The sequence below is a fragment of the Salmo salar genome, chromosome 02 (assembly GCF_965601325.2).
Source record: "Salmo salar chromosome 02, fSalSal1, whole genome shotgun sequence".
NCBI lineage: Eukaryota > Metazoa > Chordata > Actinopteri > Salmoniformes > Salmonidae > Salmo > Salmo salar.
The window spans coordinates 23677272-23697813 of NC_138292.1; the positions used below are offsets into that span (position 1 = coordinate 23677272).

General features: G+C 46.9%; 1 protein-coding gene across 2 annotated transcripts in view; it reads left to right on the top strand.

The window, feature by feature from the left end:
• LOC106576347 (glutamate receptor ionotropic, kainate 5) overlaps positions 1 to 20542 on the top strand; it is a 96390-nt gene that overhangs the window by 51296 nt on the left and 24552 nt on the right. For both annotated transcript variants that reach the window (XM_045700561.2, XM_082961040.1), the window contains exons 2-5: positions 10647 to 10807; positions 11065 to 11229; positions 19805 to 19902; positions 20371 to 20536. In XM_045700561.2, the coding sequence (XP_045556517.2) occupies positions 10696 to 10807; positions 11065 to 11229; positions 19805 to 19902; positions 20371 to 20536 (541 nt within the window). In that variant the 5' untranslated portion in view covers positions 10647 to 10695. The remainder of the gene's footprint in view (positions 1 to 10646; positions 10808 to 11064; positions 11230 to 19804; positions 19903 to 20370; positions 20537 to 20542) is intronic.

Genomic DNA, 20542 nt, shown 5'->3' on the forward strand with positions numbered 1-20542 from the left:
TTTCTGAATAACAATGAGCAACATCTAAATGTGCATTTTAACCTCCCTGGGCGAGGTGGGACGCTTGCTTCTCCTTAACCTCCCTGAGTCAACAGCCAGTGAAATCGCGTGGCGCGAAATACAAATACCTCAAAAATGCTATAACTTCAATTTCTCAAACAGATGACTATTTTACACCATTTTAAAGACAAGACTCTCGTTAATCTAACCACACTGTCCGATTTCAAAAAGGCTTTACAGCTAAAGCAAAACATTAGATTATGTCAGGAGAGTACCCTGCCAAAAATAATCACACAGCCATTTTCAAAGCAAGCATATATGTCACAAAAACCAAAACCACAGCTAAATGCAGAACTAACCTTTGATGATCTTCATCAGATGACACTCCTAGGACATTATGCATGTTTTGTTCAATCAAGTTCATATTTATATCAAAAACCAGCTTTTTACATTAGCATGTGATGTTCAGAACTAGCATACCCACTGCAAACTTCCGGTGAATTTACTAAATTACTCATGATTAACGTTCACAAAATACATAACAATTATTTTAAGAATTATAGATACAGAACTCCTTTATGCAATCGCGGTGTCAGATTTTAAAATAGCTTTTCGGCGAAAGCACATTTTGCAATATTCTGAGTACATAGCCCGGCCATCACGGCTAGCTATTTTGACACCCACCAAGTTTGGCCCTCACCAAACTCAGAATTACTATTAGAAAAATTGGATTACCTTTGCTGTTCTTCGTCAGAATGCACTCCCAGGACTTCTACTTCAACAACAAATGTTGTTTTGGTTCCAAATAGTCCATAGTTATATCCAAATACCTCCGTTTTGTTTGTGCGTTCAGGTCACTATCCGAAGGGTGACGCGCGAGCGCATTTCGTGACAACAAATTTCAAAATATTCCATTACCGTACTTCGAAGCATTTTTCTTGTAAAATAGCGATAATATTCCAACCGGGCGACGTTGTATTCATTCAAAGGCTGAAAGAAAAAAATGGAAAATTCTCATGAACGCGCATCTCCAGTGTCACTGTTCCCAAGCTGACCACTCACAAATTCTCCTGCTGTTCTTCGCCCAGAGACAGCAGACACCCCATTACACTGTCTGGCGCCTTCTGAGAGCCAATGGAAGCCTTAGAAAATGTCACGTTACAGCAGAGATGCTGTATTTTCGATAGAGATGCAACTGAAGGACAACAAATTGTCAGACAGGGCACTTCCTGTATGGAATCTTCTCAGGTTTTGGCCTGCCATATGAGTTCTGTTATACTCACAGACACCATTCAAACAGTTTTAGAAACTTTAGAGTGTTTTCTATCCAAATCTACTAATTATATGCATATTCTCATTTCTGGGCAAGAGTAGTAACCAGTTTAAATCGGGTACGTTTTTTATCCGGCCGTGCAAATACTGCCCCCTAGCCCCAACAGGTTAAAGTGAGGCATGGGGAGGGGCTCTATGCAGGGTTTGCCAGCACAGATAGTCTACGGTGTTTTGAGTGTGGGGATTTGGGGCATAAGAGCTTTGCGTACCCACATAAAGGCCGTAGACAAGGTGAGGGTACAAGCGCCAGTGGGGGAAATCGAGGTCAATGTGCAGGGGGTAATGAGATGTGGACAGCAGAGGCTGGGCCTAGTCATGCACGAGATGGTGGTGTAGATGAGGCTGGGCCTAGTCAGGCTAGAGATGGTGGTGTAGCGGAGGCTGTGTCTAGTCAGGCTATGGATGGTGGGGTAGCGGAGGCTGGGTCTAGTCAGGCTATGGATGGTGGTGTAGCGGAGGCTGGGTCTAGTCAGGCTAGAGATGGTGGGGTAGCGGAGGCTGGGTCTAGTCAGGCTAGAGATTGTGGGGTAGCGGAGGCTGGGTCTAGTCAGGCTAGAGATGGTGGGGTAGCTGAGGCTGGGTCTAGTTCTGCAATGGAGGGTGGTGTAGATGATGCTGGGCCTAGTCATGCTATGGAGGGTGGTGTAGATGAGGCTGGGTCTAGTCAGGTTATGCTAGTGGATGAGGAGAGTATAGTGGGGAAGTGTAAGAGACTAGGGGGGAGGAGGAGGATGTCAAGCGGAAAAGGAAAAGGGGTGTGGTCAAAGGCACCATGGAAACTTTGCCTGTTGCTGTGGGGGATGCCCTGACCAGAGAGGAAGGGCAGGTGGTCAGGGAGGGAGATAGAGATGAGGAAGAAAGTGAGTCTGAGGAAGAGGATGAGGAGTTCATTTTTTCAGACTCCTCTTCAATGGGCCCGGAGCTGACAGCCAGTCAAGCAGAGGGGTCTAAGTACACGTTGAGAGAACTGACAATGTTCCTGAATGAGACCAAGGGAAAAAAGTTAATCTTGAGGCTTTTTTTCTGATATGAGAAAGTTTGTAAGATCAGTACAACATGCTATGAAAAATGAGGGGCATGGTGTCCTCTCACACAGGAAACAGTTTAGGTTGAGGAAGTGGGTCACAACAGTGCGTAAAGGTTTACCTTCATACACTGTTTAGATGTATAGTTTCTTTCTGACACTGGGGCTTTTTGAGCTTTGCTATTGGTCTCTTTCTTTGCTGGCTTTTCTCCCACTTCTTATGGAGACTCTTTGGGTAGGCTTGCTCAATATAAATGGTGCCAGAGATGCGGGAAAGAGGAGTGTGTTGGGTGAATATGTAAAACTCCAAAAAGTACAGGTGTTGTTTCTGCAGGAGATGCATAGTGATGTGGTGAATTAAGTCGATTGGGGGCTCTGGTGGAAGGGGCAAGTGTGTTGAGCCATGGGACAAATCTTAGTGCAGGGGTGGCATTCCTTTTAGCACCGGGTCTGTCTGTAAAAATTTACTCCTCAAAGGAGGTGTGTAGGGGGAGACTGCTTGTTGTTCAAGCAGAAATTAGCAACATGGGTTTTGTCTTTATAAATGTGTATGCGCCTAACACAGGGAGAGAGAGAAGGGTTCTATTTGGGAGGATTAGACAGGAACTCTCACAGGTAGCGCCTGAGGAGACGCTGGTGGTTGGAGGGGACTGGAACTGTACAATGGATTTTACAAAAGACAGAAATGGGGAAGAGCCTCATTCAGTGGGAGTGTTAAGGGACATCATTAATCGGTTCTACCTAGTGGATGTTTGGAGAACTAAACATCCCAACACAAGGCAGTATACATGGGTGAAGGTTTTTGGGGCTAGGGTGAGTGCAGCACGACTGGATCGGTTTTACATGTCTAGGAATCGGAGCAATAGGCTGTTAGGCTGTTTCCGATCACCACATAACCATGGCTCGGCTGTCTATTTCACCAGGGCCCCGGCAGGCATCCTATTGGAAGTTCAATGTAAAGCTCTTATAAGATGCCACTTTTTGCTCAGGTTTCCAGACCAGTGGAGTTTTATAAAAAATTCTGTGGAATAATTGGACAGGACTTATTTTGCATGTTGCGTGAATGCGTCGGGGTAGGAGAGTTGCCGATGAGCTGCCGTCGGCAGCTCTGACTCTCCTGCCCAAAAAAGGGGACTTGTGTGAACTTAAGAACTGGAGGCCTGTGGCATTACTCTGTGCGGACTACAAGATATTTGCCAAGGTCCTCTCTAACAGACTAAAGTCCCATTTGGACTCGATAGTACATAAGGACCAAACATATTGTGTACCGGGACGCTCAATCATGGACAACTTGTTCTTAATCAGGGATATGTTGGACTTGTCGAAAGGTTCTAATGTGAACTTTGGACTGGTCTCTTTAGATCAAGAGAAGGCTTTTGATAGAGTGGACCATGAGTATCTGTTCAATGTGATGTTTGTGTTTGGGAAGAGTTTTTTGACCTACGTGAAGCTGTTGTTTGCTGGGGCGTAATGTATGGTCAAGGTGGGGGGGGGGGGGGGGTGCTGGACAGACATGGGTGTGGTGACAGGCATAGCAGTGTCAGCGTATGTAGATGACGTTTCTGTGAAGGTCAGGGATGGTCAGGATGTGCAGGCACTAGAGACCAGTCTGAAGGTGTACGAGGGAGCTTCTTCAGCTAAGGTGAACTGGGGCAAGAGCAAAGCTCTGTTATGTGGGGCATGGGGGGATAGGGTCCCTCCTCTGCTTCCAGGGGGTTTGCAGTGGGGTTGTGAAGGGCTTAAAGTGTTGAGGGTGTACCTGGGCTCGGAGAAATGGGTCAGGAAGAACTGGGAGGGGCTGTCACAGGCAGTGGTGTCAAGACTGGTCAGGTGGAGGTGGCTCCTGTCCCAAGTGTCATATAGAGGGAGGGTGCTGATAATCAACAACCTGGTGGCATCCTTGTGGCTCAGTTGGTAGAGCATGGTGTTTGCAATGCCAGCATGGTGTGTGCAACGCCAGGGTTGTGGGTTCGATTCCCACGGGGGGCCAGTACAAAAAAAATGCATGAAATGAAATGTATGCACTCACTACTGTAAGTCGCTCTGGATAAGAGCGTCTGCTAAATGACAAAAAAAAATAAAAAATAAACTGGCTGTCCTCAACCCCCCCGCCGGTCTGCTGACAGACCTGAAACGCAAGCTGGTGGACTTTTTGTGGTCGGGCCATCACTGGCTGAGGGCGGCAGTGTTGTACAACAGTCCACGAAGGAGGACAGGGCCTGGTGGAACTGGAGAGCAGGATGGCTGCCTCCCGGCTAAAGGCGGTGCAGAGACTGCTGTACCATACTGATGTTGGCTGGAGGGAACCAGCACGCACACTGCTGAGGAGAGCTGGCGGATTAGGGTTGGATCGGCAGCTGTTCCTCATGAAGCTGGGGAGGCTGAGTACAGCAGGTCTCTCAGATTTTTACTCTGCAGTGCTGAGGGCCTGGCAGCTGCTAAGGCCCACACGAGAAGGGGGTGTGGAGCCTGGGCTGTGGGTGTGGGTGGAGCCCATCTTCAACAACCCAGCCATCCCTTTGAGATCGGTTCAGTCGGCCACCCTGCTGAGGCAACTGATGGCAGCGGGTTTACAAAGGCTGGGTGACCTGAGACTGCTGGGAGAGGAGGGTTAGAAAACCCCGTAAGTCCTGGCACAACAAACAGGAATAACGTCTCTTAGGCTGCTGGACAGATTCCTGGAGGAGGTCCAGGAGGCACTGTCTGAGCCGGTAAGGGGGGTGTTTGAGCGACCAAAGGGGGAGGGGCCACCACTGCAGGTGACGGCAGAGACTGTAGACTGGCAAGGGGGTCTGGAGGACTTGTTAGATTTTAACACTCCGAGCCTGGGGGAGTTTGAGGGGTGGGAGGTAAAGCCCTCTCCAAGCTCTGCTTTAAGGTGAGGAACATTAGGAGCCTAACAGGAGTGAAGGCACATCAGTGGCAGGGGGTATGTGGGGCGGAGAGTATGGTGGGTTTTAGATGGAGGGGGCTCTACAAACCCCCAGTACCAAAGAGGTCTGGGGACCTCCAGTGGAGGGTTCTACATGGAGCCCTGGCCACTAACAGCTGGTTGGCACGGGTTGGACTGAGAGTCGGGCAGGGGTGTCCTTTCTGTGTTATGAAAGAAACTGTGATTCATGTGTTTTCATGGGGGCGCCAGGTTAATGCCATTAATGTCTCTGTTGGAATGTCTGTGTGAGAGGTTGGGGGTGGTTTTTACTGTTGGGGTGTTTATAATGGGATACAGGTATTCCATAAGGAAAAGGCCAAATGTGTTTTGTTGAATTTTCTGTTTGCTCAGGCAAAGTTGGCTATTTGGTTAACAAGGAGGAACAGGGTCAAAGGTGGGGGGATAACAGGCCCTTTACTATTGTTTAATGGGATGGTCTCTGCGCGCCTTAGGGATGAGTTTGAGTACTATAGAATGATAAAAACTGTGGAGATGTTTCAGGAGATATGTTGTGTTGGGGGGGCTGTCTGTATAGCTGGGGAAGATGTTTTGGATATACGGTTGTAGAAGTGGGTATTGTTTTGGGTGGTAGATCATGTGGTAGATGGAAAGGTGAGTATGGTACATGTATGCATTACAGGATATATTTTGGGGTTTTATTTTTAAGGGGGCGGGGGGTTGAGTTTGTTTTAAATGAAATGAGAAAGTTTCAGTAAAGAAAGATGAAAAAGTCAGTCTCCTTGCTCTCTCTCTCTCGCTCTCTTCTTCTCTTTCTCTCTCTCTTTCTCTCCTTTGCCTTCTCTCTCTCTCCTCTTTTTCTCGCTCTTTCTCTCTGTCGCTCTCTCGCTCTCGCTCTCTCTCCTTCGCCTTCTCTCTCTCCTTCTCTCTCTCTCGCTCTCTCTCTCCTTGCTCTCTCTCTCGCTTTCTCCTCTCTCTCCCTCCTTCTCTTTCTCTCTCTCTCTCTCCTTCGCCTTCTCTCTCTCTCGCTCCTTCGCCTTCGCCTTCTCCCTCTCCCCTTCTCTCTCTCTCTCTCTCTCTCTCTCTCTCGCTCTCTCTCTCCTCTCTTTCTCTCTGGTGTGAATACATACAGCCTTACAATCTCTCTCTCTCCCTCACTCTCCCTCTCTCTTCTCCTCTCCCCTACAAAGTCAATCTCACTCATCTGCATTTCTGCTCTCTATTTTCACCAATACATCGCTCTCTCTCCTTCTCTCTCTCTCTCTCTCTCTCTCTCTCTCTCTCCTTCGCCTTCTCTCTCCTTCTCTCTTTCTCTCTCAATTCAATTCAATTCAATTTGCTTTATTGGCATGACGCAACAATGTACAATATTCTCTCTCTCTCACGCTCCTTCGCCTTCTCCCTCTCTCTCTCTCTCTCTCTCTCTCTCTCCTTCTCTCCTTGTGTCTTTCCTACAGGCCTTGCAGACAGATGGAAAGGTGTAGTTGTGGACTAATCTTCTCTCTCCAGCCCTGTCAATAGTTCTCAATAACAGTGAAATAGCACCGACTCCATCCAATCATTGGTCACGCTCAGGGGCTAAGCCAAGACCTTATTGGTCATCAGTGCAATCTGCTCCCTGGTAATAGCCAATCAGATGCATCCTGTGGAATGCTGACAGATCCCCCATTGTTTTGATTGAATGCCACTTCAGCTGCCCTCGATCAATATGTCATCACACACACACAAACTGTACTGCAGTCACTGACACACACACACGTGTGCACACATACATTGGCTGGCACACACACACATATGCAGGCACACACAAGCAAGGATAGTGACATACCGACACACACACTGACACACAAGGATTCCCACCACATACAGACACTCAGGCACACAGGCCCCCCACAAACACCACTGTGTGGTGCAGTGTGTCTATTCACAATACAGGAAATACAATATATTACAGGACACACTTCATTACACAACTCAGTCAGATCCAGAGAGCAGAGTGGCAGGGTGACAGAGCAGCATGTGGCAGTGGTCTCATTGTGACGTCTGTGTCTGTAACCTCTTGCATAACAGCTTCAGTGTTCCGATGTCAACGCTACCTGAACCTAATGACAGGAACAGTGTGACCTGATGGACAGTACACACACACACACACACACACACACACACACACACACACACACACACACACTCTCTCTCTCTCTCTCATTTAATTTGTAAAGTGCTTTTCTAATACCCAAGGCATCAGATCCAGTGGACAGGAGAACTAAATTAACATACTGTACCAGTCAAAAGTTTGGACACACCTACTCATTCAAGGGTTTTTCGTTATTTTGACTATTTTCTACATTGTATAATAATAGTGAAAACATCAAAAATGAAATAATACATATGGAATCATGTAGTAACCAAAATCAACAAATATTTTAGATTTTAGATTCTTCAAAGAAGCCACACTTTGCCTTGATGAGAGCTTTGCACACTCTTGGCATTCTCTCAAACAGTTTTTTCTTCACTGTGCGGTCCAAAGCATCACAATTGGGTTGAGGTCGGGTGATTGTGGAGGCCAGGTCATCTGATGCAGCACTCCTTCACTCTCCTTATTGGTCAAATAGCCCTTACACAGCCTTTGTCCTGTTGAAAAACAAATCATAGTCCCACTAAGTGCAAACCAGATGGGATGGTGTATCGCTGCAGAATGCTGTGGTAGCCATGCTGGTTAAGTGTGCCTTGAATTCTAAATAAATCATTGACAGCGTCACCAGCAAAGCACCCCCACACCATCACACTTCCACGCTTCACGGTTGGAACCACACATGGGGAGATCATCCATTCACCTACTCTGCATCTCACAAAGACACAGTGGACTCATCAGACCAAAGGACAGATTTCCACCGGTCTAATGTCCATTGCTCGTGTTTATTGGCCCAAGCAAGTCTCTTCTTCTTATTGGTGTCCTTTAGTATTGGTTTCTTTGCAGCAATTCGACCATGAAGGCCTGATTCACACAGTCTCCTCTGAACAGTTGATGTTGAGATGTGTATGTTACTTGAACTCTGTGAAGCATTTTTTTGGGCTACAATCTGAGGTGCAGTTAACTCTAATGAACTTATCCCCTGCAGCAGAGCTAACTCTGGGTCTTCCTTTCCTGTGGTGGTCCTCATGAGAGCCAGTTTCATCATAGCGCTTGATGGTTTTAGCGACTGCACTTATTTTCCGCATTGACTGACCTTCATATCTTAAAGTAATGATGTACTGTCCTTTCTCTTTGCTTATTTGAGTTGCTCTTGCCATAATATGGACTTGGCATTTTACCAAATAGGGCTATCTTCTGTATACCACCCCTACCTTGTCACAACACAACTGATTGGCCCAAACGCATTAAAGAAGGAAAGAAATTCCACAAATTAACTTTTAACAAGGAACACCTGTTAATTGAAATGCATTTCAGGTAACTACCTCATGAAGCTGTTGTCAAGGCAAAGGGTGGCTACTTTGAAGAATCTAAAATCTAAAATATATTTTGATTTGTTTAGCACTTTTTTTGTTACTACATGATTCCATATGTGTTTTTTTTATAGTTTTGATGTCTTCACTATTATTCTACAATGTAGAAAATAGTCAAAATAAAGAAAAACCCTTGAATGAGTAGGTGTGTCCAAACCTTTGACTCATACTGTAGGTCATTGAAAGCGTTTCTGAATTGCTCAGTCTTTAGCTGCGCCTTAAACGAGTCCAGAGACTCTGCAGCCCTGACAATGACTGGAAGTGTGATCCACTGCTGAGGGGCCACACAACTGAAAGCCCTGTCACCCATAGTGTTTAGTCTGCTGTAGGGCTGCTGAAGGGAGATGGACCTGGAGGAGTGAACGGTGCGTGTGGGGCAGGAGGGTAGGATGAAGTCAGACAGCTACTTGATGTGAGAGAACAATAAAAGAAAGGGAGAGCTAAGGGGGAGAGGGAGAAAGGGAGAGCTAAATGGAGAGGGAGAAAGGGAGAGCTAAAGGGGAGAGGGAGAAAGGGAGAGCTAAGGGGGAGAGGGAGAAAGGGAGAGCTAAAGGGGAGAGGGAGAAAGGGAGAGCTACAGGGGGAGAGGGAGAAAGGGAGAGGGAGAAAGGGAGAGCTAAGGGGGAGAGGTAGAAAGGGAGAGCTAAAGGGGATAGGGAGAAAGGGAGAGCTAAAGGGGAGAGGGGGAAAGGGAGAGCTAAGGGGGAGAGGGAGAAAGGGAGAGCTAAGGGGGAGAGGGAGAAATGGAGAGCTAAGAGGGAGAGGGGGAAAGGGAGAGCTAAAGTGGAGAGGGAGAAAGGGAGAGCTAAAGGGGAGAGGGAGAAAGGGAGAGCTAAAGGGGAGAGGGAGAAAGGGAGAGCTAAGGGGGAGAGGGAGAAGGGGAGAGCTAAGGGGGAGCGGGAGAAAGGGGGAGAGGGAGAAAGGGAGAGCTAAGGGGAGAGGGAGAAAGGGAGAGCTAAGGGGGAGAGGGAGAAAGGGAGAGCTAAAGGGGAGAGGGAGAAAGGGAGAGCTAAGGGGGAGAGGGAGAAGGGGAGAGCTAAGGGGGAGCGGGAGAAAGGGGGAGAGGGAGAAAGGGAGAGCTAAGGGGAGAGGGAGAAAGGGAGAGCTAAGGGGGAGAGGGAGAAAGGGAGAGCTAAGGGGGAGAGGGAGAAAGGGAGAGCTAAGGGGGAGAGGGAGAAAGGGAGAGCTACAGGGGGAGAGGGAGAAAGGGAGAGCTACGGGGAGAGGGAGAAAGGGAGGGATACGGGGGAGAGGGAGAAAGGGAGAGCTACGGGGGAGAAGGAGAAAGGGAGAGCTAAGGGGGAGAGGGAGATCTAAGGGGGAGAGGGAGAAAGGGAGATCTAAGGGGGAGAGGGAGAAAGGGAGGGAGACAAGTGTGAAGGGAAATGTAGGGAAGAGAGATGGAGAGGCAAAACATTCTCACCTCCCTGGGGTCAGATAGAAGCAGTCAAGCTGCTGTGTTGTGCCTACAGGGTCAAAGGTGACTCATCTCCAACTCACACAGATACCAGACACACATCACACACACATCTCCATCTCAGAGGTCAAACTGAGGGTCATGACCAGCTGACGGTGAGCAGAAACAAGACGCTATACAGCACACACATACGCTTCATCTTTTTGTCTGTTCTCACACACACATTAAACTGTCACTTAGAATGGGGGTTGTCACTCAGAGTGAGTGAGGGTGGTTTTGCAGCAGGCAGAGCAGAGCTGTGTGTGTTTCATGTGTGGGTCTTGTGATCGTAACAAGCTCTTTAAATAGAGATTTAACCATTGGAGCCACAGGTGTGTGCACAGAGTGAGAACGGTTGTGTGTGCATGTATGTGTGTCTGTGTTTGTGAGTGTGTGTTTGTGTATATTTTGGTGTTGTAACGTATCCTCCCGTCCTTTAGGTGGCGAGCAGGCAGCCAGCAGACCGTTCTCCATGAGGAGCAGTAGAAGATGCCGGCTCTGCCAGCGCTGCTGCTGTCGATACACTTCTCCTCCTTCCTGCTAGTTACCATGGCACCACGCTCCGGAAGCCAGGCCGCCCTGCTCTCTTCCGTCCGGATGGGTGAGTGTCCATCTTTCAATCAATCCATCCATCCCTCCCTCCTTCCATCCCTTGATCACCCTCAGGTGTCTGTCTCCCCCTCCTCCCTCAGTGTCTCACCCCCCTCCACCAAGACACACCCACTCACTCACCTGGCCTTCACACCCCTCGTAAATACTCTGCTTGTCTCTTCTCTTTTTGTCTTACTGTCTAAGGGTGAGTAACATCAATATTTTCTCCTGCTCCATATCTCTCCGTCTCCCTCCCTCCCTATGTAGCTGCGATCCTGGATGACCAGTCAGTGTGTGGGCGTGGGGAGCGGCTGGCTCTGGCCCTGGCCAGGGAGAACATCAACAGTGTGATGGAGGGAGGGGCCAGAGCCCGTGTGGAGGTGGACATATTCGAACTGCAGAGGGACTCCCAGTACGAGACCACTGACACCAGTGAGTAACACCACTACAGACCACTAAGACCAGTACTGACTAGGCTGCAAATCCAAGATGGCGTAGCAGTCGGACGTGTGTTTGTCTTTGTCTTATCCCGTGTATATAGTCGTTTTTTTTGTATTTTAATCAAACTTTCTATCTACGAACTAAATATACTTTCCTGCAACCTTTCCTGCAACCCGCCTCACCCAATGTGGTACGGATCTGCTATTTTTATTCCTTATAACTGGAACCTCCATTAGGAGCTAGCCAGCTAACTAGCTACTAGCTATTAGTTATTGTTAGCCACGGCTAGCGGTCTTCACCTTTAGCTCGGACACCAGCCAGCTTTAGCTCGGACAATACCTGCCAGTCTGCACAGCACGATATCAACCCAGAGCATATCGGATTGCTTCTCTCTACCACATCACCAGATTCCTGCCGCAAGCTCTGGACCGTTATACTGGATCATCGCAGCTAACTAGCTGCAACCGAGTGGCTACTGTTAGCTAACGCCTCTGTCCCGAAGCAAGCACCAGTTAGCTTTGAGTTAGCCTCGAGCTAGGCCCATATACCAGCTAATTCTTGGGCTACAATGCCTATTTTGCCAATTGGCCTGGACCCTTTATTGTCGACACGGAGCCCCGGCGATCCATCACGACTGGTCTGCCGACGTAATCATCCGATGTGGTTTCAACAGGCTTTTCCGTTGCGATGTCACCGAAGACCCATCTGCTAGCTCCGGCCCGCTGGCTTTCTGAACGCCGTGTCTCCCGCTCGCCTAGCGTAGTAGCAACTACTGAATGGCTCCCGGACTCACCTATTGCTTGCCATTGGACCCTATGATCCCTCGGCTACACAGTTGATGCCTGCTGGACTGTTTCAATAACATGGTACCTCATTTTGTTTATCTGTCGGCCCCAGCCTCGAACTCAGGTCCTGTATGTACCTACATGTGGAGCCTCACCTGGCTTAACTGGTGCCACCAGAGATGCAACCTCTCTCATCATCACTCAACGCCTAGGTTAATCTCCACTGTACTCACATCCTACCATACCCTTGTCTGTATATTATGCCCTGAATCTATTCTACCACGCCCAGAAATCTGCTCCTTTGATTCTCTGTTCCGAACGCACTAGAAAACCAGTTCTTATAGCCTTTAGCCGTACCCTTTGCCTACTCCTACTGTGTTCCTCTGGTGATGTAGAGGTTAACCCAGGTCCTGTAGCCCCCAGTACTACACCTATTCCCCAGGCACTCTCATTTGTTGACTTCTGTAACTGTAAAAGCCTTGGTTTCATGCATGTTAACATCAGAAGCCTCACTCCCTAAGTTTGTATTATTCACTGCTTTAGCACACTCCGCCAACCCTGATGTCCTAGCCATGTCTGAATCCTGGCTCAGGAAGGCCACCAAAAATTCTGAAATTTCCATCTCCATCTACAACATTTTCCGTCAAGATAGAAATGCCAAAGGGGGCAGAGTTGCAATCTACTGCAGAAATAGTCTGCAGAGTTCTATCATACTATCCAGGTCTGTACCCAAACAGTTTGAGCTTCTGCTTTTAAAAATCCACCTTTCCAGATATAAGTCTCTCAATGTTGTCGCTTGTTATGGACCCCCCTCAGCCCCCAGCTGTGCCCTGGACACCATATGTGAATTGATTGCCCCTCATTTATTTCAGAGTTCATAGTGTTAGGTGACCTAAACTGAGATATGCTTAACACCCCGGCCTTCCTACAATCTAAGCTACAGTGGGGGAAAAAGTATTTGATCCCCTGCTGATTTTGTACGTTTGCCCACTGACAAAGAAATGATCAGTCTATAATTTTAATGGTATGTTTATTTGAACAGTGAGAGACAGAATAACAACACAAATATCCAGAAAAACGCATGTCAAAAATGTTATAAAATGATTTGCATTTTAATGAGGGAAATAAGTATTTGACCCCTCTGCAAAACATGACTTAGTACTTGTTGGCAATCACAGAGGTCAGACGTTTCTTGTAGTTGGCCACCAGATCTTTGCAGATCTTCTCCAAGTCATTAAGGTTTCGAGGCTGACGTTTGGCAACTCGAACCTTCAGCTCCCTCCACATATTTTCTATGGGATTAAGGTCTGGAGACTGGCTAGGCCACTCCAGGACCTTAATGTGCTTCTTCTTGAGCCACTCCTTTGTTGCCTTGGCTGTGTGTTTTGGGTCATAGTCATGCTGGAATGCCCATCCACGACCCATTTTCAATGCCCTGGCTGAGGGAAGGAGGTTCTCACCCAAGATTTGACGGTACATGGCCCCGTCCATCGTCCCTTTGATGCGGTGAAGTTGTCCTGTCCCCTTAGCAGAAAAACACCATGTTTGACGGTGGAGATGGTGTTCTTGGGGTCATAGGCAGCATTCCTCCTCCTCCAAACACAGCGAATTGAGTTGATGCCAAAGAGCTCCATTTTGGTCTCATCTGACCACAACACTTTCACCAGTTGTCCTCTGAGTAATTCAGATGTTCATTGTCAAACTTCAGACGGGCATGTATATGTGTTCTTGAGCAGGGGGACCTTGCGGGCGCTGCAGGATTTCAGTCCTTCATGGCGTAGTGTGTTACCAATTGTTTTCTTGGTCCCAGCTGCCTTGAGATCATTGACAAGATCCTCCCGTGTAGTTCTGGGCTGATTCCTCACCGTTCTCATGATCATTGCAACTCCACGAGGTGAGATCTTGCATGGAGCCCCAGGCCGAGGGATATTGAGAGTTTTTTGTGTTTCTTCCATCTGCGAATAATCACACCAAATGTTGTCACCTTCTCACCAAGCTGCTTGGCAATGGTCTTGTAGCCCATTCCAGCCTTGTGTAGGTCTACAATCTTGTCCCTGACATCCTTGGAGAGCTCTTTGGTCTTGGCCAAGGTGGAGAGTTTGGAATCTGATTGATTGATTGTTTCTGTGGACAGGTGTCTTTTTTACAGATAACAAGCTGCGGTTAGGAGTACTCCCTTTAAGAGTGTGCTCCTAATCTCAGCTCGTTACCTGTATAAAAGACACCTGGGAGCCAGAAATCTTTCTGATTGAGAGCGGGTCAAATACTTATTTCCCTCATTAAAATGCAAATGAATTTGTAACATTTTTGACATGCGTTTTTCTGGATTTTTTTGTTGTTATTCTGTCTCTCACTGTTCAAATAAACCTACCATTAAAATTATAGACTGATCATTTCTTTGTCAGTGGGCAAACGTACAAAATCAGCAGGGGGTCAAATACTTTTTCCCCCCACTGTAGATGCCCTCAATCTCACACAAATTATCAAGGAACCTACCAGGTACAACCCTAAATCCGTAAACACGGGCACCCTCATAGATATCATCCTGACCAACTTGCACTCTAAATACTCCTCTGCTGTCTTCAACCAGGATCTCAGCGATCACTGCCTCATTGCCTGCGTCCATAATGTGTCCGCGGACAAACAACCACCCCTCATCACTGTCAAACGCTCCCTAAAACACTTCAGCAAGCAGGCCTTTCTAATTGACCTGGCCCGGGTATCCTGGAAGGATATTGACCTCATCCCATGAGTAGAGGATGCCTGGTTATTCTTTAAAAGTGCTTTCCTCACCACCTTAAATAAGCATGCCCCATTTAAAAAATGTAGAACTAAGAACAGATATAGCCCTTGGTTCACTCCAGATTTGACTGCCCTTGACCAGTACAAAAACATCCTGTGGCATACTGCATTAGCATCGAATAGCCCCCGCGATATGCACATTTTTTCAGGGAAGTTAGGAACCGATATACACAGTCAGTTAGGAAAGCAAAGGCTAGCTTTTTCAAACAGAAATTTGCATCCTGTAGCACAAATTCCAAAAAGTTTTGGGACACTGTAAAGTCCCTGGAGAATATGAGCACCTCCTCCCAGCTGCCCACTGCACTGAGGCTAGGAAACACTGTCACCACCGATAAATCTACGATAATTGAGAATTTCAATAAGCATTTTTCTACAGCTGGCCATGCTTTCCACCTGGCTACACCTACCCTGGCCAACAGCTCCTCACCCCCCGCAGCAACTTGCCCAAGCCCCCCCGCTTCTCCTTCACCCAAATCCAGATAGCTGATGTTCTGAAAGAGCTGCAAAATCTGGACCCCTACAAATCAGCTGGGCTCGACAATCTGGACACTCTCTTTCTAAGATTTTAGAAAGCCTGTTCAACCTCTATTTCGTATCGTCTGAGATCCCTAAAGATTGGAAAACTGCCACGGTCATCCCCCTCTTCAAAGGGAGAGACACTCTAGACCCAAATTGTTACAGACCTATATCTATCCTTCCCTGCCTTTCTAAAGTCTTCAAAATCCAAGTTAACAAACAGATCACCGACCATTTCAAATCCCACCATACCTTTTCCGCTCTGCAATCTGGTTTCCGAGCTGGTCATGGGTGCACCTCAGCCACGCTCAAGGTCCTAAACGATATCATGACTGCCACCGATAGAAGACAGTTCTGTGCCTTCATCGACCAGGCCAAGGCTTCGACTCTGTCAATCACCGCATTCTTATCGGCAGACTCAATAGCCTTGGTTTCTCAAATGACTGCCTCGCCTGGTTCACCAACTACTTCTCAGATAGAGTTCAGTGTGTCAAATCGGAGGGCCTGTTGTCCGGACCTCTGGCAGTCTCTATGGGGGTGCCACAGGGTTCAATTCTCGGGCCGACTCTTTTCTCTGTATACATCAATGATGTCGCTCTTGCTGCTGGTGATTCTCTGATCCACCTCTATGCAGACAAATACTGACCAGTTATAACAGTACAGGCCAGTACAAACCAGTAATACCAGTAGAGACCAATACTGACCAGTAATACCAGTAAAACCAGTAGAGACCAGTACAGACAAGTACTGATCAGTAATACCAGTACTGACCAGTAATATCAGTACATACCAGAACAGACCAGTCATACCAGTACAGACCCGTTTTACCAGTACAGACCAGTAATACCAGTACAGACCAGTACTGACTAGTAATACCAGTACAGACCAGTACTTCTCAGTACAGACCAGTACTGACCATTACTGACCCGTAATACCAGTACAGACCAGTACTGACCAGTACAGACCAGTGCAGACCAGTACTGATCAGTAATATCAGTACAGATCAGTACAGATCAATACTGACTTGTAATACCAGTACAGACCAGTACTGACTTGTAATACCAGTACATACCAGTAATACCAGTACAGACCATTACTGACCAGTAATACCAGTACAGACCCGTACAGACCAGTACTGACCAGTAATACCAGTACAGACCAGTACTGACCAGTACTGACCAGTAATACCAGTACTACAGACTTTATTACAAAATAGACTGAGGATTTCATTCAGTAGTTTATGTGTATTAGCTCACAGCCCAATGACTTCTATCAGGATACAGACACTTGCTGTTCCCATTGCAAGAAGTCACCACCCTGCCGCTGGCCACAGCGAGCTGGAGGGAGAAGTGACTGTGTGTGGATGTGTGTGAATGTACAGTACAGTATGTGTGTGTGTGTGTGCTTGTGTGTGGCTTTATTCATGTGTGTGTGTGTGTGTGTGTGTGTGTGTGTGTGGGGTGTGTGTGTGTGTGGGTGTGTGTGTGTGTGTGTGTGTGTGTGTGTGTGTGTGTGTGTGTGTGTGTGTGTGTGTGTGTGTGTGTGTGTGTGTGTGTGTGTGTGACTTTATTCATATATATATATATATATATATGTGTGTATGTGTGTCCTTGACCAGTGGGCAGGACACTCTGACAGGCGTATTTGCCATCAGGGTCCTTGGATCACAGGCCTCATCTTACAGCTGTAGCTGTATGAGACACACGCACACGCACACGCACGCGCGCACACACGCCAGAGGTTATGGATGATGAGGATGGAGAGATGTAGAGGAATGAAATGGAGCCCAGGGTGAATCTCAGTAGTCTGAAGCAGCTTCCTCTCCTCATCTTATTTCTTTCAGCAGAACTGATGTGAAGATGCGCCATATACAGTGCCTTGCAAAAGTATTCATCCCGCTTGGCGTTTTTCCTGTTTTGTTGCATTACAACCTGTAATTTAAATAGATTTTCATTTGGATTTCATGAAATGGACATACACTAAATATTACAACTTGGTGAAGTGAAATGAAAAAAATTACTTGTTTCAAAAATTCTAAAAGATAAAAAACTGAAAAGTGGTGCGTGCATATGTATTCACCCCCTTTGCTATGAAGCCCCCAAATAATATCTGGTGCAACCAATTACCTTCAGAAGTCACATAATTAGTTAGATTGCACACATGTGGACTTTATTTAAGTGTCACATGATCTTTTGCATGATCTCAGTATAAATGCACCTGTTCTGAAAGGCCCCAGAATCTGCAACACCACTAAGCAAGGGGCACCACCAAGCAAGCGGCACCATGAAGACCAAGGAGCTCTCCAAACAGGTTAGAGACAAAGTTGTGGAGAAGTACAGATCAGGGTTGGGTTCTAAAAAAATATCTGAAACTTTGAACATCCTACGGATCCCCATTAAATCCATTATTAAAAAATTGAAAGAATATGGTACCACAACAAACCTGCCAAGAGACGGCCGCCCACCAAAACTCACGTACTAGGAAAGGAGGGCATAAATCAGAGAGGCAACAAAGAGCCCAAAGATAACCCTGAAGGAGCTGCAAAGCTCCACAGCGGAGATTGGAGTATCTGTCCATAGGCCACTTTAAGCCGTACACTCCACAGAGCTGGGCTTTACGGAGGAGTGTCCAGAAAAAAGCCATTGCTTAAAGAAAAAAAAAGCAAACACGTTTGGTGTTCGCCAAATGGTATGTCGGAGACTCTGGTCAGATGAGACAAAAATTGAGCTTTTTGGCCATCAAGGAAAATGCTATGTCTGGCGCGAACCCAACATCTCCCATCACCCCGAGAACACCATCCCCACAGTGAAGCATGGTGGTGGCAGCATCATGCTGTGGGGATGTTTTTCATCGGCAGGGACTGGGAAACTGGTCAGAATTGAAGAAAATATGGATGGCGCTAAATACAGGGAAATTCTTGAGGGAAACCTGTTTCAGTCTTCCAGAGATTTGAGACTGGGACAGAGGTTCACCCTCCAGCAGGACAATGACCCTAAGCATACTGTTAAAGCAACACTTGAATGGTTTAAGGGGAAACATTTAAATGTCTTGGAATAGCCTAGTCAAAGCCCAGACCTCAATTCAATTGAGAATCTGTGGTATGACTTAAAGATTGCTGTAGACCAACAGAACCCATCCAACTTGAAGGAGCTGTAGCAGTTTTGCCTTGAAGAATGGGCAAAAATCCCAGTGGCTAGATGTGCCAAGCTTATAGAGACATACCCCAAGAGATTTGCAGCTGTAATTGCTGCAAAAGGTGGCTCTACAAAGTATTGACTTTGGGGGGGTGAAAAGTTATGCACGCTCAAGTTTTCCATTTTTTTTGTCTTATTTGTTGTTTGTTTTACAATTAAAAATATTTTGCATCTTCAAAGTGGTAGGCATGTTGTGTAAATCAAATTATACATTTACATTTACATTTTAGTTATTTAGCAGACGCTCTTATCCAGAGCGACTTACAGTAGTGAATGCATACATTTCATACATTTTACAATACATTATACATTTCATACATTATACAATCCCTCAAACAATCAATTTTAATTCCAAGTTCTAAGGCAACAAAACAGGAAAAATGCCAAAGGGGGTGAATACTTTCGCAAGCCACTGTACTTACTGTAGCCCCATGATGTGTGCGATTATTGCCCCCTGTCAATCATTGACTCAGAGGCCTCGTTTCCCTGTTACTGTCTAGGTTCAACAACCATGGTTACTGTGACACAGTGCAGTGAGGCAGGAAGACATGTTGGCCTTAATCAGTATGTCAGTGGCATTGATCAGTAAGAGGAGCTGATCATTGAGCAATATGTTAACTATGGGACAGAACAGACTGACTGACAGACGCCCTAACAGTAGGCAAGATGGAGTTTCCACCATGCTGCTATGTTTACATCCTTTCCCCATCAGTAGTCACAAAGGAAAATAGATAATTTTAAGGTGTAGGCAATGGCTAGGTTCCATTCTACAAACTCACTCCCTTCCCTCTGCCTGTGAAGGGAAGGTGGCTTGGTTCCAATACGCCACCTTCCCTTCACGGGCAGAGGGAAAGGAGTGAGTCTGTCAGTCAGTCTGTTCTGTCTCATAGTTAACATTGACAGAGGGTTAACTGCCTACTGTTAGGGTGTGTTCAGTCCGTCAGTCAGTCTGTTCTGTCTCATAGTTAACATTGACAGAGGGTTAACTGCCTACTGTTAGGGTGTGTTCAGTCCGTCAGTCAGTCTGTTCTGTCTCATAGTTAACCTAGACAGAGGGTTAACTTTTCTAAACAAGAAAACAAGGAGTGAGTAAGAGTTCTGAGGTCCACAAGCATTAGAAACAATAGACTGCACTTCAACATTTATAGCAACAGACAAAAAAGACAGTAATACATTCCCACCAGACTAACAGAGCACCTAGACAAGTCATTTATTTTAAGAGAAGTGCACCTGTTTGACTCCTGTTCCTCTGTCTCTCTGTCCTCTCAGTGTGCCAGATTCTACCTAAAGGAGTGGTGTCTGTGATAGGCCCTGCCAACAGCCCTGCTTCTGGCTCTACTGTCAGTCATATATGTGGAGAGAAGGAGGTGAGTGGCACAAACATATACACACATGCATGGATATGCACGTTCTCTCTCTCTCTCTCTCTCTCTCTCTCTCACACACCCTTGTTTATCGTTACAGTGTCAGGAGATTGAGTCTCCCAGGAGTGCTCAATCTCTCCTCATGTAATTAACCATCAACCACTTCTTCCATCTGTTTACTCTTTACTCCCTTTGGCCTTTTATCCCTTCTCACTCTGTTCTCCTCTTCCCGCCTCTCTTCATTTCTGTTTCCTCCCACCATCTTTCTATCTCTCTCTCTCTCTCTCTCTCTCTCTCTCTCTCTCTCTCTCTCTCTCGCTCCTTAATGCTTTCTATACTGGTTCTTTGATATCATTGCCTTCTCTGCTCTTCCTTCCTTTCTCTCGCTTCTTCCTTTATACTCTCCTTCCCTCCCCTCCTCTTCTCTCCTCTCCTATTCTACTTTCCTTTCCTCTCTCCTCTCCTCTCCAGATTCCTCATGTAAAGATCGGTCCAGAGGAGACTCCCAGGTTGCCCTACCTGCGTTTTGCCTCAGTTAGTCTGTACCCTAGCAACGAGGACCTGAGCTTGGCCGTGGCAGCCATCCTGCGATCCTTCAGCTACCCCTCAGCCAGCCTGGTCTGCTCCAAGGCCGAGTGTGAGT